The sequence below is a fragment of the Salmo salar genome, chromosome 06, assembly GCF_965601325.2.
Source record: "Salmo salar chromosome 06, fSalSal1, whole genome shotgun sequence".
Classification (NCBI taxonomy): domain Eukaryota; kingdom Metazoa; phylum Chordata; class Actinopteri; order Salmoniformes; family Salmonidae; genus Salmo; species Salmo salar.
Window position 1 is genome coordinate 13959984 of NC_138296.1, and position 23314 is coordinate 13983297.

Here is a 23314-nt window from a genome sequence, read left to right on the forward strand (position 1 = left end):
CAATGGACTTATGCAACTTGTGGTAATTATTCTAATCAAAGGAGAGACTTACAGATTTCTACAAAACCATCAAACTATTAATAATTACTGCAGTAATGGAGCGTTAACGGTCACCCAATGGTGTAGAGCTAAAAGACCAAATAAGCAGTGTTGGGTTACAACTTTTTGTAGTCCTCCTGAGTCCTCAAATAACAGATTTGTGAAATTATACAAGGGTACAGACAGCAAGATTTACATGGCGGCAAATGTCTGTCTCTAGTAGAGGTCGACCGATTAATCGGAATGGCCGATTAATTGGGGCCGATTTTCAAGTTTTCATAACAATCGGAAATCTGTATTTTTGGACGGCGATTTGGCCATATTTTTTTATTATTGTTATTATTATTTATTTATTTATTTAGACCTTTATTTAACTAAGCAAGTCAGTTAAGAACACATTCTTATTTTCAATGACGGCCTAGGAACGGTGGGTTAACTGCCTTGTTCAGGGGCAGAACGACAGATTTTTACCTTGTCAGCTCGGGGATTCAATCTTGCAACCTTACGGTTAACTAGTCCAACGCTCTAACCACCTGCTTTACATTGCACTCCACGAGGAGCCTGCCTGTTACACGAATGCAGTAAGAAGGTAAGTTGCTAGCTAGCATTAAACTTATCTTATAAAAAACAATCAATCAATCATAATCACTAGTTAACTACACATGGTTGATGATATTACTATTTTATCTAGCCTGTCCTGCGTTGCATATAATCGCTTAGGTACACGTTGCTCCAACCATAAACATCAATGCCTTTCTTAAAATCAATACACAAGTATATATTTTTAAACCTGCATATTTAGTTATTATTGCCTGCTAACTTGAATTTCTTTTAACTAGGGAAAATGTGTCCCTTCTCTTGCAAACAGAGTCACGGTATATGCAGCAGTTTGGGCCGCCTAGCTCGTTGCGAACTGTGAAGACTATTTCTTCCTAACAAAGACAGCCGACTTCGCCAAATGGGGGATGATTTAACAAAAGCGCATTTGCGAAAAAAGCACAATCGTTGCACGACTGTACCTAACCATAAACATCAATGCCTTTCTTAAAATCAATACACAGAAGTATATATTTTTAAACCTGCATATTTAGCTAAAAGAAATCCAGGTTAGCAGGCAATATTAACCAGGTGAAATTGTGTCATTTTGCGTTCATTGCACGCAGAGTCGGGGTATATGCAACAGTTTGGGCCGCCTGGCTCGTTGCGAACTAATTTGCCAGAATTTTACGTAATTATGACGTAACATTGAAGGTTGTGCAATGTAACAGGAATATTTAGACTTAGGGATGCCACCCGTTAGATAAAATACGTAACGGTTCCGTATTTCACTGACAGGAAAAACGTTTTGTTTTCGAGATGATAGTTTCCGGATTCGACCGTATTAATGACCTAAGGCTCGTGTTTCTGTGTGTTATTATGTTATAATTAAGTCTATGATTTGATAGAGCAGTCTGACTGAGCGATGGTAGGCACCAGCAGGCTCGTAAGCATTCATTCATACAGCATTTTCGTGCATTTTGCCAGCAGCCCTTCACAATGCATTGCGCTGTTTATGACTTCAAGCCTGTCAACTCCCAAGATCAGGCTGGTGTAACCGATGTGAAATGGCTAGCTAGTTAGTGGGTGCGCGCTAATAGCGTTTCAAATGTCACACGCTCTGAGACTTGGAGTAGTTGTTCCCCTTCCTCTACATGGGTAACGCTGCTTCGAGGGTGGCTGTTGTCGATGTGTTCCTGGTTTGAGCCCAGGTAGGAGCGAGGAGAGGGACGGAAGCTATACTGTTACACTGGCAATACTAAAGTGCCTATAAGAACATCCAATAGTCAAAGGTATATGAAATACAAATCGTATAGAGAGAAATAGTCCTATAATAACTACAACCTAAAACTTCTTACCTGGGAATATTGAAGACTCATGATAAAAGTAACCACCAGCTTTCATATGTTCTCATGTTCTGAGCAAGGAACTTAAACGTTAGCTTTTTTTACATGGCACATAGTGCACTTTTACTTTCTTCTCCAACACTTTGTTTTTGCATTATTTAAACCAAATTTAACATGTTTCATTATTTATTTGAGGCTAAATTGATTTTATTGATGTATTATATTAAGTTAAAATAAGTGTTCATTCAGTATTGTTGTAATTTTCATTATTACAAATAAATAAATAAATAAAACAAATCGGCTGATTAATCGGTATCGGCTTTTTTGGTCCTCCAATAATCGGTATCGGCGTTGAAAAATCATAATCGGTCGACCTCTAGTCTCTAGGTCATGTACTGCTTGTTTATACAACATTGGACACTTAGATCCTTCCCTCAACAGATGAAATCCAGTGTCCATTTGTGATGTGGGAGAGAGAAACTGGAGGGAGAGTTTCCCTGGCAGACAGACCAGCATTTCACACAGACACTAATCATGCAGTGGAATGTAGACTTTAGGTCTTATCATCAAGGCATTGTAAAAAAAAACTGCCAGCATTAAGCACCAGAGGCTCCTCTCAGGCCAACAGACAGTGTGAAAGTACTAACTGAAGAATATTCTATAAAAGGTCATTTGAATAACAATGTTGTAATTTCTACCACAAACGCTAGCTACGCCATAGTCCAAGCTATGGTAAGAGCTAGCCATATTTCACTGTCAGACAGGACACAACTCAAACTGTAGCTGAGAAAACAAATCAAATCAGATTTTATTGGTCGCATGCACATACTTAGCAGATCTTATTGCAGGTGTAGCGAAATGCTTGTGTTCCTAGTTCCAACAGTGCAGTAATATCTAACTATTCACAACAATAACGTTACACAAATCTAAAAGTTAAAGAATGGAATTCAGAAATATGTTAATATTAGTCCAGAGTATAAATACAGTGCATTCATAAGTATGTGGACCACCCTTCAAATGATCAGATTTGGCTATTTCAGCCACACGTGTTGCTGACAGGTGTATACAATTGAGCACACAGCCATGCAATCTCCATAGACAAACATTGGCAGTAGAGTGGCCTTACTGAAGAGCTCAGTGACGTTCAATGTGGCGCCATCATAGGATGCCACCTTTCCAACAAATCAGTTTGTCAAATTTCTGCCCTGCTAGAGCTTCCCTGGTCAACTGTAAGTGCTGTTACTGTGAAGTAGAAACATCGAGGATTAACAATGGCTCAATCGAGAAGTGGTACGCCACACAATATCTCCGAGTGGGACCGCCAAGTACTAAAGCGCGTAGCGAGTAAAAATTGTCCGTCCTTGGTTGCAACCCTCCCTACCGAGTTTCAAACTGCCTCTGGACGCAAAGTCAGCACAATAACTGTTCAACAGGAGTTTCATGAAATGGGTTTCAATAGCTGAGCAGCTGCACTCAAGCTGAAGATCACCATGCGCAATGCCAAACGTCAGCTGGAGTGGTGTAAGGCTCGCCGCTGACGGACAAATCTGGGTTTGGCAGGGGGGAGAACGCTACCTGCCGCAATGCATATTGCCAACTGTGAAGTTTGGTGGAAGAGGAATAATTGGCAGGAACCAAGTATTATTTATGACACTAAGACAAGATGAACATTTTCAAGGCTGCTCTTCACATGATAAAATGTCCCATCACAGGATGTAGAGACATTATGGACAGTATGGATATACTAAATATTCTACCTTTAGGATAGAATAGTGTGTGTGTGTGTGTGTGTGTGTGTGTGTGTGTGTGTGTGTGTGTATATATATACAGCAATAGTTGAATAGGATGGACTTGACTAGAATATAGTATATACATATGAAGTGGTTAAAACAGTATGTACACATTATTAAAGTGACAGTGTTCCATTTCTGTCTATAGGGCAGCAGCCTCTAAGGTACATGGTAGCGCAACCGGGTGGTAGTCAGCTAGTGACAAGTTCAGGGCAGGGTACTGGGTGGAGGCCAGCTAGTGACAAGTTCAGGGCAGGGTACTGGGTGGAGGCCAGCTAGTGACAAGTTCAGGGCAGGGTACTGGGTGGAGGCCAGCTAGTGACAAGTTCAGGGCAGGGTACTGGGTGGAGGCCAGCTAGTGACAAGTTCAGGGCAGGGTACTGGGTGGAGGCCAGCTAGTGACAAGTTCAGGGCAGGGTACTGGGTGGAGGCCAGCTAGTGACAAGTTCAGGGCAGGGTACTGGGTGGAGGCCAGCTAGTGACAAGTTCAGGGCAGGGTACTGGGTGGAGGCCAGCTAGTGATGGCTATATAACAGTCTGATGGCCTTGAGATAAAAGCTGTACTGACCTCGCCTTCTGGATGATAGCGGGGTGAACAGGCCGTGGCTCGAGTGGTTGATGAACTTGATCTTTTTGGCCTTCCTGTGACATTGGGTGCTGTTTTTGTCTTGGAGGGCAGGCATTGTGATGCGTTGGGCAGACCGCACCACCCTCTGGAGAGCCCTGAAGTTGTGAACGGTGCAGCTGCCGTACCAGGCGGTGATTCAGCCCGACAGGATGCTCTTAATGGTGGATCTGTAAAAGTTTGTGAGGATCTTAGGGGCCAAGCTGAATTTCTTCAGCCTCCTGAGGTTGAAGAGGCGCTGTTCAGCCTTCTTCACCACACTGTCTGTGTGGGTGGACCATTTCAGATTGTCAGTGATGTGTACACAAAGGAACTTGACCGGCCCAGTCAATGTGGATGGGCAAAGAGGACCAGATTGGAGTTGTGATCTGATTTGCAAAGGTAGGACAGAGGAGGGCAAATACACATGTAAACAGCACATTGTCCACTGCATTGTGCAAATGCATGCTGGGTAGCATCAGAAACTCACCAGTTTGGACATTCAGAATAGATTCTAGTATGCTCCTTCTCCTGTCTTGACATTTTTTATCCAAATCTGTGCTGGTCAACAGTGCCAAATTAACAACTCTGCCATTAGACAGCCTTGATTGTATTCACAGCTCTGATCTGGATGGTGGACAAGCCCATGTGTTGGATATTTGTCAACGGCCATTCCAGTGGTGTGGTGCTTTGGGTAGAGAGGGGACTAATGCTCCCCAAACTCTGACTATATAAATATATAGGATGCATAACTCTGCAACGCTTTAGGCTAGAAACAAGCTGTAAAAGGCACCAGAAAGACGTGGCTCTATTGTACATGGGGATAACTGTATAAATTGACATTAATTTAATTTAGGGTGGAAGGTAAAACCAAATAATTAATGAATTTGGCTCCAAATACTACATCATAATGAGCAGCAGTAGTTCATGTTTTAGTTTTTCATCTGATTATTTTGACAAATCACGATTTTGCAGGTGTTGGCGTCCTCCTCGTTCCATCATCTCTTAAGCTCTCCTCCTAACACGTATGAACCCAGAACTAAATCGTGTGGCTGACCAATTACGTGAGACATTAGTTCTTAACTCGGGTATTTGATCCCCTGCTGATTTTGTATGTTTGCCCACTGACAAAGAAATGATCAGTCTATAATTTTAATGGTAGGTTTATTTGAACAGTGAGAGACAGAATAACAACAAAAAAAATCCAGAAAAACGCATGTCAAAAATGTTATAAAATTATTTGCATTTTAATGAGGGAAATAAGTATCTGACCCCTCTGCAAAACATGACTTAGTACTTGGTGGCAAAACCCTTGTTGGCAATCACAAAGGTCAGACGTTTCTTGTAGTTGGCCACCAGGTTTGCACACATCTCAGGAGGGATTTTGTCCCACTCCTCTTTGCAGATCTTTTCCAAGTCATTAAGGTTTCGAGGCTGACGTTTGGCAACTCGAACCTTCAGCTCCCTCCACAGATTTTCTATAGGATTAAGGTCTGGAGACTGGCTAGGCCACTCCAGGACCTTAATGTGCTTCTTCTTGAGCCACTCCTTTGTTGCCTTGGCTGTGTGTTTTGGGTCATTGTCATGCTGGAATACCCATCCACGACCCTTTTTCAATGCCCTGGCTGAGGGAAGGAGGTTCTCACCCAAGATTTGATGGTACATGGCCCCGTCCATCGTCCCTTTGATGCGGTGAAGTTGTCCTGTCCCCTTAGCAGAAAAACACCCCCAAAGCATAATGTTTCCACCACCATGTTTGACGGCGGGGATGGTATTCTTGGGGTGATAGGCAGCATTCCTCCTCCTCCAAACACGTTGAGTTGATGTCAAAGAGCTCCATTTTGGTCTCATCTGACCACAACACTTTCACCCAGTTGTTCTCTGAGTCATTCAATGTCCATTGGCAAACTTCAGACGGGCATGTATATGTGCTTTCTTGAGCAGGGGGACCTTGCGGGCGCTGCAGGATTTCAGTCCTTCACGGCATAGTGTGTTACCAATTGTTTTCTTGGTGACTATGGTCCCAGCTGCCTTGAGATCATTGACAAGATCCTCCCATGTAGTTCTGGGCTCATTCCTCACCGTTCTCATGATCATTGCAACTCCACGAGGTGAGATCTTGTATGGAGCCCCAGGCCGAGGGATATTGACAGTTCTTTTGTGTTTCTTCCATTTGCGAACAATCGCACCAACTGTTGTCACCTTCTCACCAAGCTGCTTGGCGATGGTCTTGTAGCCCATTCCAGCCTTGTGTAGGTCTACAATCTTGTCCCTGACATTCTTGGAGAGCTCTTTGGTCTTGGCCATGGTGGAGAGTTTGGAATCTGATTGATTGATTGCTTTTGTATACAGGTAACAAACTGAGATTAGGAGCACTTCCTTTAAGAGTGTGCTCCTAATCTCAGTTTGTTACCTGTATAAAAGACACCTGGGAGCCAGACATCTTTCTGATTGAGAGGGGGTCAAATACTTATTTCCCTCATTAAAATGCAAATACATTTATAACATTTTTGACATGTGTTTTTCTGGATTTTTGTTGTTGTTATTCTGTTTCTCACTGTTCAAATAAACCTACCATTAAAATGATAGACTGATAATTTCTTTGTCAGTGGGCAAACGTACAAAATCAGCAGGGGATCAAATACGTTTTTCCGTCATTGTAAGACAGGAGGCATTACAAGTGTTATCAGTTTTGACATTTGTAAAAAATATACCACTTCCATATGAAAAATTTGCCAGAGTGATTGATAATGTGTAAAGTAGTGAACGATTGCACACTTCAGGAGAATGGAGGTATTATAAGGATGCACCAATCTGAGATTTAGACTAAAGTAATCAAATGTTTGGTGTAATGATATTCTAAGTACAATACTTCCTGTGGTCACCAGGACAGAGCTATCCCATCCCCCTCCACTCTGCTGGAGTCCCCTGGTCACAACTCTCCTGGTAGCACCTTACTGCTGGGTCTGAAGAGGGTGTCTGTGAGGCTGGTCGACTGCAGGAAAACACCAGGGCAGAGTGGAACTGTGAGAGAAGGACACGAGGAGGAGGGAGATTTGATTTCATCAAGTAAGAACAATGGGGTGTGTGGATGAGACTACAATATGCTTCTGCAATTGTTGATCCAGTTTCATGAATGGAGGGGGGTATACTGAATAAACTGTCCAATGAGTGTATATTGATGATAAGGACAGCAGGTAGTCTAGTAGTTAAAAGCGTTGGGCAACTAATCGAAAAGTTGCTTGTTCGAATCTCTGAGCCGAATAAGTTAAAAATCTGTCTGTGCCCTTGAGAAAGGTACAAAACCCAAATTGCTCCTGTAAGTCGCTCTAGAGAAGAGCGTCTGCTAAATAACAAAAATAAAGTGTTTATGGACCCATATTTCCAAAACCTAGTTATTCAGTGTCTTTGTTTCACAGGTGCCACCCCTAACCATCATTCTCCCAGTGGGAGGAGCTTATCATCTGGGGAGCCTCAACATGTTACTGACGTGACAGAGAAGAGTCTCTCCAGATCAGAACATCTCAAGAAACACCAGCAGATATGTAGAGGGAAGAAACCTCACCACTGCTGCTCTGACTGTGGGAAGAGTTTCACTAGCCTGAGTGGCTTCATTAATCACCAGCGGATTCACACCCGAGAGAAACCGTACTGCTGCTCTCAGTGTGGGAAGAGTTTCACCTGTGCAGGAGGTCTTAAAGTACACCAAAGAATCCATACTGGAGAGAAGCCTTACAGATGCTCAGAATGTGGGAAGTGTTTTACTGCTTCTAACGCCTTCAAATATCATCTGCGAATTCATACAGGGGAGCGGCCTTACCCCTGCCTTGATTGTGGAAAGAGCTTCAACCAGTCATGCAACCTGACTACACACAAGCTAACACACACTGGAGTGAAGCCTTATAGCTGTGATCAGTGTGGAAAGAGCTTCAATCAGGCAGTCCACCTGACCACACACAAGCTAGCACACACTGGAGTGAAGCCTTATAGCTGTGATCAGTGTGGAAAGTGCTTTGCTGTATCTTCCACCCTGAATCGACACCAAGTAACACACACGAGAGAGAAGCCTTATAGCTGTGATAAGTGTGGGAAGAGCTTTGCTGTAGTTTCCTCCCTGATTAGACACCAGGCAATACACACTGGAGAGAGAACTTATGTCTGTCTATGTGGGAAGAGCTTTGCTCTAGCTTCCACTCTGATTACACACCAGCGAACACACACAGGAGAGAAGCCCTATAGCTGTGATCAGTGTGGAAAGTGCTTTGCTGTATCAGAAAAACTAACTATACACCAGCGAACACACACAGGAGAAAAGCCTTATAGCTGTGATCAGTGTGGGAAGAGCTTCAGTCAATCAGTACACCTGAATACACACCAGCGAACACACACTGGAGAGAATCCTTATAGCTGTGATCAGTGTGGGAAGAGCTTCAGTCAGTCAGTACACCTGATTTCACACCAGCGAACACACACAGGAGAGAAACCTTACAGCTGTGATCAGTGTGGGAAGAGTTTCAGTCAATCAGGGAGCCTAAATTCACACAAGCGAACACACACTGGAGAGAAACCCTATGTCTGTTTTTGTGGGAAGAGCTTTGCTCATTTAGGGCCAATGAAAAAACACCAGAAAGCAAAAATGTGCCGTATTTCATCTTCTGAAACGGCACCAGTTCCAGATCCCTAAATAAAGGATCAATAGAAAACATCTATTGAACAGTCATATCCATCTCCCATTCTTGCTCTGCTTTCTTAACAATATCAACAAGGCAGGTCCTACAGGCCCTAGTTTTGTCGCACCTTGACTACTGTTCAGTCGTGTGGTGAGGTGCCACAAAAAAGGACTTATGAAAATTGCAATTGGCTCAGAACAGGACAGCACGGCTGGCCCTTGGATGTACACAGAGAGATAATATTAATAATATGCATGTCAATGTCTCCTGGCTCAAAGTGGAGGAGAGATTGACTTCATCACTACTTTTATTTATTTGAACTACTGGCACACAGCTCGGACACCGACGCATACCCTACAAGACATGCCACAGGAGGTCTCTTCACAGTCCGCAAGTCCAGAACAGACCATGGGAAGCGCACAGTACTACATAGAGCCATGACTACATGGAACTCTATTCCACATCAAATAACTGATGCAAGCAGTAAAGTTAGATTTAAAAAGCAGATTAAAAAACACCTTATGGAACAGCGGGGACTGTGAAGCAACACGAACATAGGCACAGACACATGCACACACGATAACATACACACATACATATGGATTTAGTACTGTAGATATGTGGTAGTGGTGGAGTAGGGGCCTGATGACACACAGTGTGTTGTGAAATCTGTTAATATATTGTAATGTTTTTAAAATTGTATAAACTGCCTTAATTTTGCTGGACCCCAGGAAGAGTAGCTGCTGCCTTGGCAAGAGCTAATGTGGATCCATAGTAAATACAAATACTTGGGGTGACAATGTCTCATAGATTTGTTGTAAGGTCTATGTCCCTAGAGTGTAAAATGTGTTTTATCATTGCAGCAATGGTAGCTTTCTGTGTTTTATCACTATTTCTATTCATCCCTCCATCCCATTCAGTTTTCCCATAGAGGTTTTACCCTATGACAACGTCAGCATACAGTACATCAGGTTATTACTCATGTTTACCCTTTAATCATATATCATTGGAAATATTAGATTCATAGCTATCCATCAGACACATCTTCAGAATGTTTAGATTGACAGAACTTTGATCTTCGACCTCTAGAATACAGACTTACCTGTATACACTGAGTGCACAAAATATTAAGAACACCTTCCTAATATTGAGTTGCACCCCCCCACATTTCCCTGAGAACAGCCTTAATTTCTTGGGGCATGGACTCTACAAAGTGTCAAGTGTTCCAAAGGGATGCTGGCCCATGTTGACTCAATGCTTCCCACACTTTTGTCAAGTTGGCTGGATGTCGTGTTAGGGTTCAGTTCTTGAGACAAACTGGAGCTCCTGGCACCTACTACCATACTCCTTAGAAGAGGAAGAGGAGAACCATCCTCAGTGATTTTTCAGTGGGGAAAAAACATTTTAAGTTATCCTTTTTAGATAAAACTATACTAAATATAATCATGTCACCAAGTAATTGATTAAAACGTACTGTTTTGCAATGAAGGTCTACAGTAGCCTCATCAGCACTCTGTAGGGTAGCACCATGGTGTAGGTGGAAGACAGCTAGCTTCCATCCTCGTCTGGGTACAATGACTTCAATACAAAACCTAGGAGGCTCATGGTTCTCAACCCCTTCCATACACTTACATAGTAATTATGACAACTTCCGGAGGACATCCTCCAACCTATCAGAGCTCTTGCAGCATGAACTGACATGGGGTAGTGGGTTTTTAATGAGTGTAGGGGCAGCTGCTGAGAAGTACCTGGGTGTACAATATTTTACTGCAGAAGAGTTATAAGATGTTTTGAGATTTTATATATATATATATATATATATATATATATATATATATATATTCTGAAATAGTGGTATGTGTAGGGTTGGTTGGTGGCGCAATTAAATGTGTGTCACATGTTACGTGATTGAAAACACTCACTACTGCAGAGTAGGTGGAAACATCCACAAACAAAATGTGCAAATGCCATAAGACCGAAGAAGACAATTTCCATCACCACAGCTCTGCTCCGTGAAGCTCAAGAAGTATGAATGCCCTGACTTCTGCAGAGGCTGCATCGCCATGAATGCTGTATGACCAGTGGCGACCTGTAATTCAGGGCTAGTGGGGAAGTGTTATAAGATGTTTTGAGATAAATGAATAAAATATATAGTACCAGTCAAAAGTTTGGACACACCTACTCATTCAAGGTAGATTTTGTATTTTATTTTTACTATTTCCTACATTGTAGAATAATAGTGAAGACATTATAACTATGAAATAACACATATGGAATCATGTAGTAACCATAAAAGTATTATATAAAATACATTTTGATTTGTTTTAGAGATTATTCAAAGTAGCCACCCTTTGCCTTTCTGACAGCTTTACACACTCTTGGCATTCTCTCAACCAGCTTCACCTGGAATGCTTTTCCAACAGTCTTCAAGGAGTTCCCACATATGCTGAGCACTTGTTGGCTGCTTTTCCCTCACTCAGCAGTCCAACTCATCCCAAACCATCTCAATTGATTTGAGGTTGGGTGATAGTGGAGGCCAGATCATCTGATGCAGCACTCCATCACTCTCCTTCTTGGTTAAATAGCCCTTACACAGCCTGGAGGTGTGTTGGGTCATTGTCCTGTTGAAAATCAAATGATAGTGGGACTAAGTGCAAACCAGATGGTATGGCGTATCGCTGCAGAAAGCTGTGGTAGCCATGCTGGTTAAGTGTGCCTTGAATTCTAAATAAATCACAGACAGTGTCACCAGCAAAGCACCCCCGCACCATCACACATCCTCCTCCATGCTTCACGGTGGGAACCACACATGCGGAGATCATCCGTTCACCTACTCTGCATCTCACAAAGACACGGTGGTTGTAACCAAAAATCTCTCATTTGGACTCAGACGAAAGGACATAATTCCACCGGTCTAATGTTCATTGCTTGTGTTTCTTTGCCCAAGCAAGTCTCTTCTTCTTATTTGTGTCCTTTAGTAGTGATTTCTTTGCAGCAATTCGTCCATGAAGGCCTGATTCAAGTCTCTTCTGAACAGTTGATATTGAGATGTGTCTCTTACTTGAACTCTGAAGGATTTTTTTTTTTATGCTGGTAATTAATGAGGTGACACTGGGTCTTCCTTTCCTGTGGTGGACCTCATGAGAGCCAGTTTCTTCATCAGCGCTGGATGGGTTTTGTATCTGCACTTGAAGAAACTTTCAAAGTTCTTGACATTTTCCAGATTGACTGACCATGTCATAAAGTAATGATCGACTGTAGTTTCTCTCTGCTTATTTGAGCCGTTCTTTCCATAATGTGAACTTGGTCTTTTACCAAATAGGGCTATCTTCTGTATACCACCCCTACCTGTATACCACCCTAACTGATTGGCTCAAACGCATTAAGAAGTAAACAAATTCCACAAATAAACTTTCAACAAGGCACACCTGTTAATTGAAATGCGTTCCAGATTTGCTTAACACATTTCATCTTCTTTTTTTTACACTACATGATTCTTGAGTCTTATTTAATAGTTTACATGTCTTCACTATTGTTCTACAATGTAGAAAATAGCAAAAATAAAGAAAAACCCTGGAATAAGTAGGTGTTTCCAAACAATTGACTAGTGCTGTATATATTATGAAATAGTGTAATATAGGTTTAGGGTTGGTGGTGCAATTTTATTTTTTGTGTGTGTCACATGTAACGTGATTGATTACTACTGCAGAGTAGGTGGCAGCACGCACAAACAAAATGTGCAAACGTAATGACACCGAAGAAGAAAACTATTTCCGTCACAAGAACTCTACTCGGTAAAGCGCAAGAGGTATGGATGCCCTGACTTCTGCGGAGGCTGCATCGCTGTTGTCACGTGTGCTTCCTCTCCGGCCTCTAGGTCACAAGGCTGCTCATTATGGCACACACCTGTCACCATCGTTACGCGTACCTGCGCGTCATTAGACTCACCTGGACTTCACTTCCCTGATTACCTTCCCTATATATGTCACTCACTTTGGTTCCTTCCCGAAGCGTTATTGTTTCTGTTTCTTGTCTATGCGTTGTTCGTGCTTCGTATTATGTTGCGTTTATTTATTAAAATACTCACTCCCTGAACTTGCATCCCGACTATCAGCGAACATTGTTACAGCTGTATGGCCATTTGTGACCCGTAATTCAGGGCGGGTCGCCCTTTTTGTTTTGCATTAATCATATGACCTACTGGACTCAAACAAGGTTCAGAATGTCCACTTACTACCCTTCTATATTGCACACCCTTTAGTTTGTCCGTTTTCATCTCTCACGTTTTTATAGGAATTTTAAAAAAATTCACATTTCAATAGCTCCTTCCTTGGTCATGTGACCTAGTTACTTCAAACAAGGTTCAAAATGTCCAGTCAGTGGGCTTACACATTGCACACCCTATAGTTTGTCAATTTTCATCTCACATGATTTTACATTAATTTTTCAAAATATAAGTGTAAGCTTGCAGGCCTTCATTTTACATGGGTGTTACATATTTTTTTTAAAGTTAGTTATTGTGAGGCTGGAACATTTTGCTATCTTTCACATAGACACTGAAAAGATCCGCAAACGGCTGTATGTGGTATGGATCAAGGACAGGAGAGGTGTTCAAACAGAGGTGCTTAAAGGAAGGTGCACAGGTAGGCCTCATGCAAAACAATGTTTCATATGGTCTTTTTAATCACAGTAATAGGCAGTGATTTGTCAGTCAGAGTGAGCTTGATAACGTGAATGAATCCTTTTCATAGCATCACTTTCATATACTGTACATTAAGACAAATCCTTCTACGTTGAGTATTAGAACGCAGTTTCCATAACCTGATAATGACTTGATATTTGAGTGCATTCACAACAAGCCACCTGCAGACAACTTACAAAATGCAATATTGCATTTGAGGGTTCGTTTTTCTGATGAAAATAGTTATTTGATTCATGGCCTACGATTTCTAACTGGAAAAATAAATTCCAACATCTTTTGTGAGTAAAATCCTTTTTCCAAAATTGATTTAGGTACATTTTTGTGAAGAGGTATGAGGGTTGTGATATGGGTCACTTAATAGTGAAATAATTTAAGGGATCAATACGTTTCTATATTGCTTCCCCAATATCTGCATGAACCATCAGGCCAAGTGTTTTTGGTTGACCCTGCTGGACAGAAAGAGAAGGAGGAATCGGAACATGCTACATTCTAATTCAGGTCTTAGTTATTCCATTGTACTGGATCTAATACATATTAGCATTTTACATACATTCATAAGTGTAATACTTTTTTATGACATACTGTGAAAAATTATCTTGGCTGCTGGCTCTGTCACTTTCAGACGTGCGCAGAGCAGACTGAAATGGGAAGGGTAGCTCTTGACTTGAACCACAGGGGTTCTCTGTAAAGAGAGAGAGAGTAATCCAAAAGGCACAGACACAGCCCTTGACTTTCAATTGGCACCCTTGACCTGTATGTATTCTCTCCTGATTGGCTCTGTGGTGTAAAGTCTGGCAGTCTGACTAAAGTGCCAGAGGTATGAGGAGAGACATCCTCCTTTGTATTTATGGGAACAAATATTTCCTAACACTTTGGATCCTATTCTTGGACAGTTAGAAGACACAATGCATCAATGCAACAACAAAAAATATATATATATATTAATTACTGTCCATGAGTAACCTCAACCTTGTGGGTGTTTGGGCCAATAAAGTGCCAACTCAATTCTACCACTGACTAGTCTCTCATGCCCCTATGAACGGGGACACAGGGCAATAGTTTTTAATCTAAACCAATCCTTTTTTACTGGAGTACACTAACCCCTAATTGGGGCTCTTTTCTTGACACACAGTAGCAGTTTACCAGATAAGAAGTCAAGAAGATCAAAAAGCAGATTGTTGTAAGGGTGTATTACGTCCTGTACTGGTCCCATTGTCATATCCATTCTGGATTCTGAGTGGTAAAATCATAGCTGAAAAATGCCTCTCTGTATGTGTATACATTTCCCCCAAGACAGAACTGCCAAATGGGGTGGAGTTGCAATCTACTGCAGAGACAGCCTGCAGAGTTCTGTCATGCTATCCAGATTTGTGCCCAAACAGTTCGAGCTTCTACTTTTAAAAATCCACCTTTCCAGAAATAAGTCTCTCACTGTTGCCGCTTGTTACAGACCCCCCTCAGCCCCCAGCTGCGCCCTGGACACCATATGTGAATTAATTGCCCCCCATTTATCTTAAGAGTTTGTACTGTTAGGTGACCTAAACTGGGATATGCTTAACACCCCGGCCGTCCTACAATCTAAGATAGATGCCCTCAATCTCACCCAAATTATCATGGAACCTGCCAGGTACAACCCCAAATCCGTAAACTCAGGCACCTTCATAGATATCATCCTGACCAACCTGCCCTCTAAATACACCTCTGCCATCTTCAACCAGGATCTCAGCGATCACTGCCTCATTGCCTGCATCCGTAATGGGTCCGCGGTCAAACTACCACCCCTCATCACAGTCAAACGCTCCCTAAAACACTTCAGCGAGCAGGCCTTTCTAATCGACCTGGCTCGGGTATCCTGGAAAGATATTGGCCTCATTCCGTCAGTAGAGGATGCCTGGTTATTCTTTAAAAGTGCTTTCCTCACCATCATGAATAAGCATGCCCCATTCAGAAAATTTAGAACCAGGAACAGATATAGCCCTTGGTTCACTCCAGACCTGACTGCCCTTGACCAGCATAAAAACATCATGTGGCGTACTGCATTAGCATCGATTATAGCCCTCGCGATATGCAACTTTTCAGGGAAGTTAGGAACCAATATACACAGGCAGTTAGGAAAGCAAAGGCTAGTTTTTTCAAACAGAAATTTGCATCCTGTAGCACAAACTCCAAAAAGTTCTGGGACACTGTAAAGAGAATAAGAGCACCTCCTCCCAGCTGCCCACTGCACTGATGCTAGGAAACACTGTCACCACCGATAAATCTATGATTATCGAGAATTTCAATAAGCATTTTTCTATGGCTGGCCTTGCTTTCCACCTGGCTACCCCTGCCCCGGTCAACAGCTCTGCACCCCCCACAGCAACTTGCCCAAGCCTCCCCCATTTCTCTTTCACCCAAATCCAGATACCTGATGCTCTGAAAGAGCTGCAAAATCTGGACCCCTACAAATCAGCTGGGCTAGACAATCTAGACCCTCTCTTTCTAAAATGATCTGCCGCAATTGTTGCAACCCCTATTACTAGCCTGTTCAACCTCTCTTTCGTATCATCTGTGATCCCCAAAGATTGGAAAGCTACCGCGGTCATCCCCCTCTTCAAAGGTGGAGACACTCTAGACCCAAACTGTTACAGCCCTATATCTATCCTACCCTGTCTTTCTAAGGTCTTCGAAAGCCAAGTTAACAAACAGATCACCGACGATTTCGAATCCCACCGTGCCTTCTCCGCTATGCAATCTGGTTTCCGAGCTGGTCATGGGTGCACCTCAGCCACGCTCAAGGTCCTAAACAATATCATAATCGCCATTGACAAAAGACAATACTGTGCAGCTGTCGACCTGGCCAAGGCTTTCGACTCTGTCAATCACCGTATTCTTATCAGCAGACTCAACAGGCTTGGTTTCTCAAATGACTGCCTCGCCTGGTTAACCAACTACTTCTCAGATAGAGATTAGTGTGTCAAATCGGAGGGCCTGTTGTCCGGACCTCTGGCAGTCTCTATGGGGGTGCCACAGGGTTCAATTCTCGGGCCGACTCTTCTCTGTATATATCAATAATGTCTCTCTTGCGGCTGGTGATTCTCTGATCTACCTCTACGCAGACGACACCATTCTGTATACTTCTGGCCCTTCTTTGGACACTGTGTTAACTAACCTCCAGACGAGATGCAATGCCATACAACTCTTCTTCCGTGGCCTCCAACTGCTCTTAAATGCAAGTTAACTAAATGCATGCTCTTCAACCGATTGATGCTCGCACCTGCCCGCCCGCCTAGCATCACTACTCTGGACGGTTCCGACTTAGAATATGTGGACAACTACAAATACCTAAGTGTCTGGTTAGACTGCAAACTCTCCTTCCAGACTCACATTAAGCATCTCCAATCCAAAAATAAATCTAGAATTGGCTTCCTATTTCGCAACAAAGCATCCTTCACTCATGCTGCCAAACATACCCTTGTAAAACTGACTATCCTACCGATCCTTGACTTCGGCGATGTCATTTACAAAATAGCCTCCAACACTCTACTCAGCAAATTGGATGCTGTCTATCACAGTGCCATCCGTTTCATCACCAAAGCCCCATATACTACCCACCACTGTGACCTGTATGCTCTCGTTGGCTGGCCCTCGCTTCATATTCGTCGCCAAACCCACTGGCTCCAGGTCATCTATAAGTCCTTGCTAGGTAAAGCCCTGCCTTATCTCAGCTCACTGGTCACCATAGCAGCACCCACCCGTAGCACGTGCTCCAGCAGGTATATCTCACTGGTCACCCCCAAAGCCAATTCCTCCTTTAGCCGCCTTTCCTTCCAGTTCTCTGCTGCCAATGACTGGAACGAATTGCAAAAATCACTGAAGCTGGAGACTCATCTCCCTCACTATCTTTAAGCATCAGCTATCAGAGCAGCTTACAGATCATTGCACCTGTACATAGCCCATCTGTAAATAGCCCATCCAACTACCTCATCCCCATATTGTTATTTATATATTTTTTTTTTCTTTGCACCCCAGTATCTCTACTTGCACACTCATCTTCTGCACATCTATCACTCCAGTGTTTATTCGCGAAATTGTAATTATTTCCCCACTACGGCCTATTTATTGCCTTACCTCCTAATCTTACTTAATTTGCACACACTGTATATAGATTTTTCTATTGTGTTATTGACTGTACATTTGTTTATTCCATGTGTAACTGTTGTTTTTGTGTCACACTGCTTTGCTTTATCTTGGCCAGGTCGCAGTTGTAAATGAGAACTTGCTCTCAACTGGCTTGCCTGGTTGAATAAAGGTGAAATAAAAAATAAAATAAATAAAGGAATACTGTATTTTGGAATGTCCATCCTATATGTAGTGTTGGTACATGGAATATTCCTCAACTGCATATGTCATGAATTGCTATTGCAAATATAAGTATTATGTTCAACAACTGACATTTTCAGATATCATTTTGACAAACACATTTTGGTGCTTACAATTCATTCTCTATTGTCATAGATTTGGTGGGCACTGTGATCTTTGTGATATCACTTTCTTTAAACATGATTATACACTAATGGTTCCTGTGTTATTTTAATGTAATAGATGTATCAAGAGATAACACAGAGACCTCTGGCTCTGAGCAAGACCGTGAGCCAGGGCTGCCAGGAGATGTCATCGAGCCCCTCCCAACTGCATCAAGCACCAGATATAATCTTACAAGAGGACCCAATGGTAGGCCAGGCCTATACTTTAAACTACACATTTTAGTTAGCAGCTGTTAGTATCTAATTAATTAATTATACATTTCCATAGAGATATGACACATTATTTAATGTGTATTTCAGACATTTCAAGATCCAGAGAAGAGGGTCCCGTAAAGCCGTGTTTGAAGACATTTCCTGAACTCAGCATGGTACTAGGAAAAGGGCGTTCAACAACTCCTGGTATGAGGACAATTCATGGCCTGAACATTCTGTAAGTCAAGATTCTACTTAATGTTTCGCCTGTAGGCATTTTTCTCTGCCCAATACACCTGAATCTGCCTTCACATCACTGTCAGGTTTTTGTAAGTTGCAGTTCAGAAAGAGTTGTATCCACAGCAGCAGCCCAGGGAGCTACAGAGACTTACAGATGTAAGGTGGGCATGCAGATACATAGCATGCCATAATCTGAAGGACAGGCTTCCAACAGTTCTGAGAGTGCTACAGGATATCACACTTGAAAATAGTGGTGATAGATCAGTGGAGGCAAGGGGCCTTCTTTCTCAGATAGATTTACATTTCAGAGGGCTTTTGGTTACCTTTTGTAAAGTGCTTGATGCCAAATGTCTTTCTGACATGCTCCAATCAAGCTCTCTTGACCTAGCAAGGGCTGTGGATCTAGTAGGTGCCCTTACAGACACATTACAGGACTACAGAAGTGAGGGTTACTTTGGAGAATTATGGAAAGAGGTTGAAGAGATTGCAGAGCACTGCAAAATAAGTGTACAAACAGTGTGTAAAAGACAGCCTAAAACAAGCTTAAGATTTCACGACTCATTGATGATGAGCACTGTAGGACAGAAAAATAGTGACCAAAGTGATGGTGAGAGCTTCCAAAGAACTATCTTTTATCAGGTGCTTGACAGTCTCACAGCTGAGCTGCAGAGGAGTTTTTCAAAGAAGAATTGCGACATAATGCAAGGGGTCCAGTCTCTCTACCCAAAGAGTACAACATTCTTGAATGATGAGCCTCTGTTTGCCTTTGCTCAGACCTCTGAGTCAGATTTAGACCAAACGGCTTCTTGATAGGAGAGAGAAAAGTGGAAGGGACAGACCGTCTGCTCTCCTTGACTTTGTTGTGTTTCTAGAACCTTATAAAGATGTCTTCCATGAGCTATTTCGACTTTGTAAGTTTTCTGTTGTTACATCAGTCAGCAGTGCTTCTTGCGAGAGAAGCTTCTCAGCTTTAAAACTGATTAAAACACACCAATGGTTGATGACAGGTAAAGTCACCTCAGAATTCTCAGTGTTGAGTCAAGGAGGGCATGCTCCCTCAACATGAATGAGTTTGTGAAACATTTTTCCAGTTCTCACTAGAACCGCAGATTTACTCTGTTTTAAATCTACCTAGGATAATTTGGCGCTTAGGCGGTCCCTCTGGTCATGATTAAAACCTGCACTGTGTACAATGATAAAGCCAAAGGGTATCATGTCACACAGATTTAATTTGGTCTTGATTAGGCCAATTCCAAAACTGTTCTTTGCTATTAGTTAACATAATATATATATATACACTGCTCAAAAAAATAAAGGGAACACTTAAACAACACAATGTAACTCCAAGTCAATCACACTTCTGTGAAATCAAACTGTCCACTTAGGAAGCAACACTGATTGACAATACATTTCACATGCTGTTGTGCAAATGGAATAGACAACAGGTGGAAATTATAGGCAATTAGCAAGACACCCCCAATAAAGGAGTGGTTCTGCAGGTGCTGACCACAGACCACTTCTCAGTTCCTATGCTTCCTGGCTGATGTTTTGGTCACTTTTGAATGCTGCCGGTGCTTTCACTCTAGTGGTAGCATGAGACGGAGTCTACAACCCACACAAGTGGCTCAGGTAGTGCAGCTCATCCAGGATGGCACATCAATGCGAGCTGAGGCAAGAAGGTTTGCTGTGTCTGTCAGCATAGTGTCCAGAGCATGGAGGCGCTACCAGGAGACAGGCCAGTACATCAGGAGACGTGGAGGAGGCTGTAGGAGGGCAACAACCCAGCAGCAGGACCGCTACCTCCGCCTTTGTGCAAGGAGGAGCAGGAGGAGCACTGCCAGAGCCCTGCAAATTGACCTCCAGCAGGCCACAAATGTGCATGTGTCTGCTCAAACGGTCAGAAACAGACTCCATGAGGGTGGTATGAGGGCCCGACGTCCACAGGTGGGAGTTGTGCTTACAGCCCAACACCGTGCAGGACGTTTGGCATTTGCCAGAGAACACCAAGATTGGCAAATTCGCCACCGGCGCCCTGTGCTCTTCACAGATGAAAGCAGGTTCACACTGAGCACGTGACAGACGTGACAGAGTCTGGAGACGCCGTGGAGAACATTCTGCTGCCTGCAACATCCTCCAGCATGACCGGTTTGGCGGTGGGTCAGTCATGGTGTGGGGTGGCATTTCTTTGGGGGGCCGAACAGCCCTCCATGTACTCGCCAGAGGTAGCCTGACTGCCATTAGGTACCGAGATGAGATCCTCAGACCCCTTGTGAGACCATATGCTGGTGCGGTTGGCCCTGGGTTCCTCCTAATGCAAGACAATGCTAGACCTCATGTGGCTGGAGTGTGTCAGCAGTTCCTGCAAGAGGAAGGCATTGATGCTATGGACTGGCCCGCCCGTTTCCCAGACCTGAATCCAATTGAGAACATCTGGGACATCATGTCTCGCTCCATCCACCAACGCCACGTTGCACCACAGACTGTCCAGGAGTTGGCGGATGCTTTAGTCCAGGTCTGGGAGGAGATCCCTCAGGAGACCATCCGCCACCTCATCTGGAGCATGCCCAGGCGTTGTAGGGAGGTCATACAGGCACGTGGAGGCCACACACACTACTGAGCCTCATTTTGACTTGTTTTAAGGACATTACATCAATGTTGGATCAGCCTGTAGTGTGGTTTTCCACTTTAATTTTGAGTGTGACTCCAAATCCAGACCGCCATGGGTTGATAAATTGGATTTCCATTGATTATTTTTGTGTGATTTTGTTGTCAGCACATTCAACTATGTAAAGAAAAAAGTATTTAATAAGATTATTTCTTTCATTCAGATCTAGGATGTGTTGTATAAGTGTTCCCTTTATTTTTTTGAGCAGTATATATATATATATATATATATATATATATATATATATATATATATATATATATATATATGAGCATAAATATGAGCATAAATATGATACTGTAAGTTTGTAATATTGATGGGGGCACCAAAATGATTTTTATTTTTCAAGTGAATTTCTGCTTTATACCTGGTATGTCAAATTGCAGTATGTTTCTTTTGTAAATTTACTTTTTTTATAACACACAAATGCTATCAAGAATTTATGTCTGTCTATGTGGGAAGAGCTTTGCTCTAGCTTCCGCCCTGATTAGACACCAGCGAACACACACACAGGACAGAAGCCTTAGATATATGTGGGAAGAGCTTTGTTAATTTAGGACCAATGAGACAACACCAAAAAGCACAAACATGGCATGTTTCATCTCCCTCCTATCCGACACCAGTTCCAGATCCCTAAATAAAGGATCAGTAGAAAACATCTAGTGAACAGTCATATCCATCTCCTATTGTTAAACAGTTGACTTAGTCTGATCACCATGGTAACCTCTGTGCAGCATAATATGCAGCTCTGATCTAGGATCAGGTCTCCCCTGTGTCTATGTAATATCACACATTGGGATCTAAGTGGATAAATATTATAGAAAATGTCATAGTGAACCTGTTTGTGTGGGGGGATGTTGATAATTGTATCTTTCATATACTTATGATTCTATTATTATTAAATGTCATTATGTAGAATAATGTTTCAACAATAGGTGCATATTCATGTATTCAATTGATCAATAAATTAAATCCGTTATCTTCTGAACAAGAAGTTATCACTTTATTTTTATAATAATATCTAAATTGATTAAAATGCTCCTTGAACTGATCAATAATACTTTGGACAATAATATCCATGAGGTCAAGGAAGGAACTATGCATGTTGTGTCTTGTAACAACGGTTAATGTAATAACTTTTAGATTTATAATGTAATAAAACCGGTAAATGTAATATCTTGTTGGTTAATATGATAAAATGTTGGATTGTCGTAATAACTTTCTACATTTAATGTAATAAGTTACATTATGTGAGTAACAACTTTTTTTTAATGAGTAATGTAATAATTTCAACCGATCATGTAATAACTCCTAAACCAATGTTTTATGTGTTACTTCACTAACGTTAATGCACATACCACCCTCCACCAATTACAAACCTATGCACCTGTACTCACACACAAACACACACTCTAATCCTCAAAATTGTATTTGTCACATACACATGTTTAGCAGATGTTATTGCGGCTGTAGAAATGCTTGTGTTCCTAGCTCCAACAGTCCAGTAATATCTAAAAAAATACAACAATACACACAAATACAAAAGTAAAATAATGGAATTCTTGAAATGTACACACATGTACATTCATACACATACATTGATCAGAAATAAACTGAATGAATCTGTAGGCCTTATATTCAATGAGTCAGGGGGCTCGGTTGTCTCACTTGGGGTGAAAATGTCTCATAGTGTTTTTTTTGAAGGTCTATGTCCCTGGAGTTGAAAATGTGTTCTATCATTGCAGCAATGGTAGCTTTCTGTGTTTTATCACTATTTCTATTCATCCCTCGATCCCATTCAGTTTTCCCATAGAGGTTTTACCCTATGACAACGTCAGCATACAGTACATCAGGTTATTACTCATGTTTACCCTTTAATCATATATCATTGGAAATATTAGATTCATAGCTATCCATCAGACACATCTTCAGAATGTTCAGATTGACAGAAATTTGATATTTGACCTCTAGTATGCATATCAAAATTAGCTGTCATAGCTTTT

At 42.1% G+C, this 23314-nt stretch overlaps 1 protein-coding gene across 2 annotated transcripts in view; it reads left to right on the forward strand.

The window, feature by feature from the left end:
- The window catches only part of LOC106606290 (uncharacterized), a 41461-nt gene that overhangs the window by 1439 nt on the left and 16708 nt on the right, over positions 1 to 23314 (forward strand). The window contains exons 2-3 of one of the 2 annotated variants that reach the window (XM_014202437.3): positions 7205 to 7385; positions 7736 to 16076. In XM_014202437.3, coding sequence (XP_014057912.1) covers positions 7205 to 7385; positions 7736 to 9000 — 1446 coding nt within the window. In that variant the 3' untranslated portion in view covers positions 9001 to 16076. Of the gene's footprint in view, positions 1 to 7204; positions 7386 to 7735; positions 16077 to 23314 lie in introns of those variants that run through there. The other variant, XM_082976067.1, reaches the window with a different exon arrangement.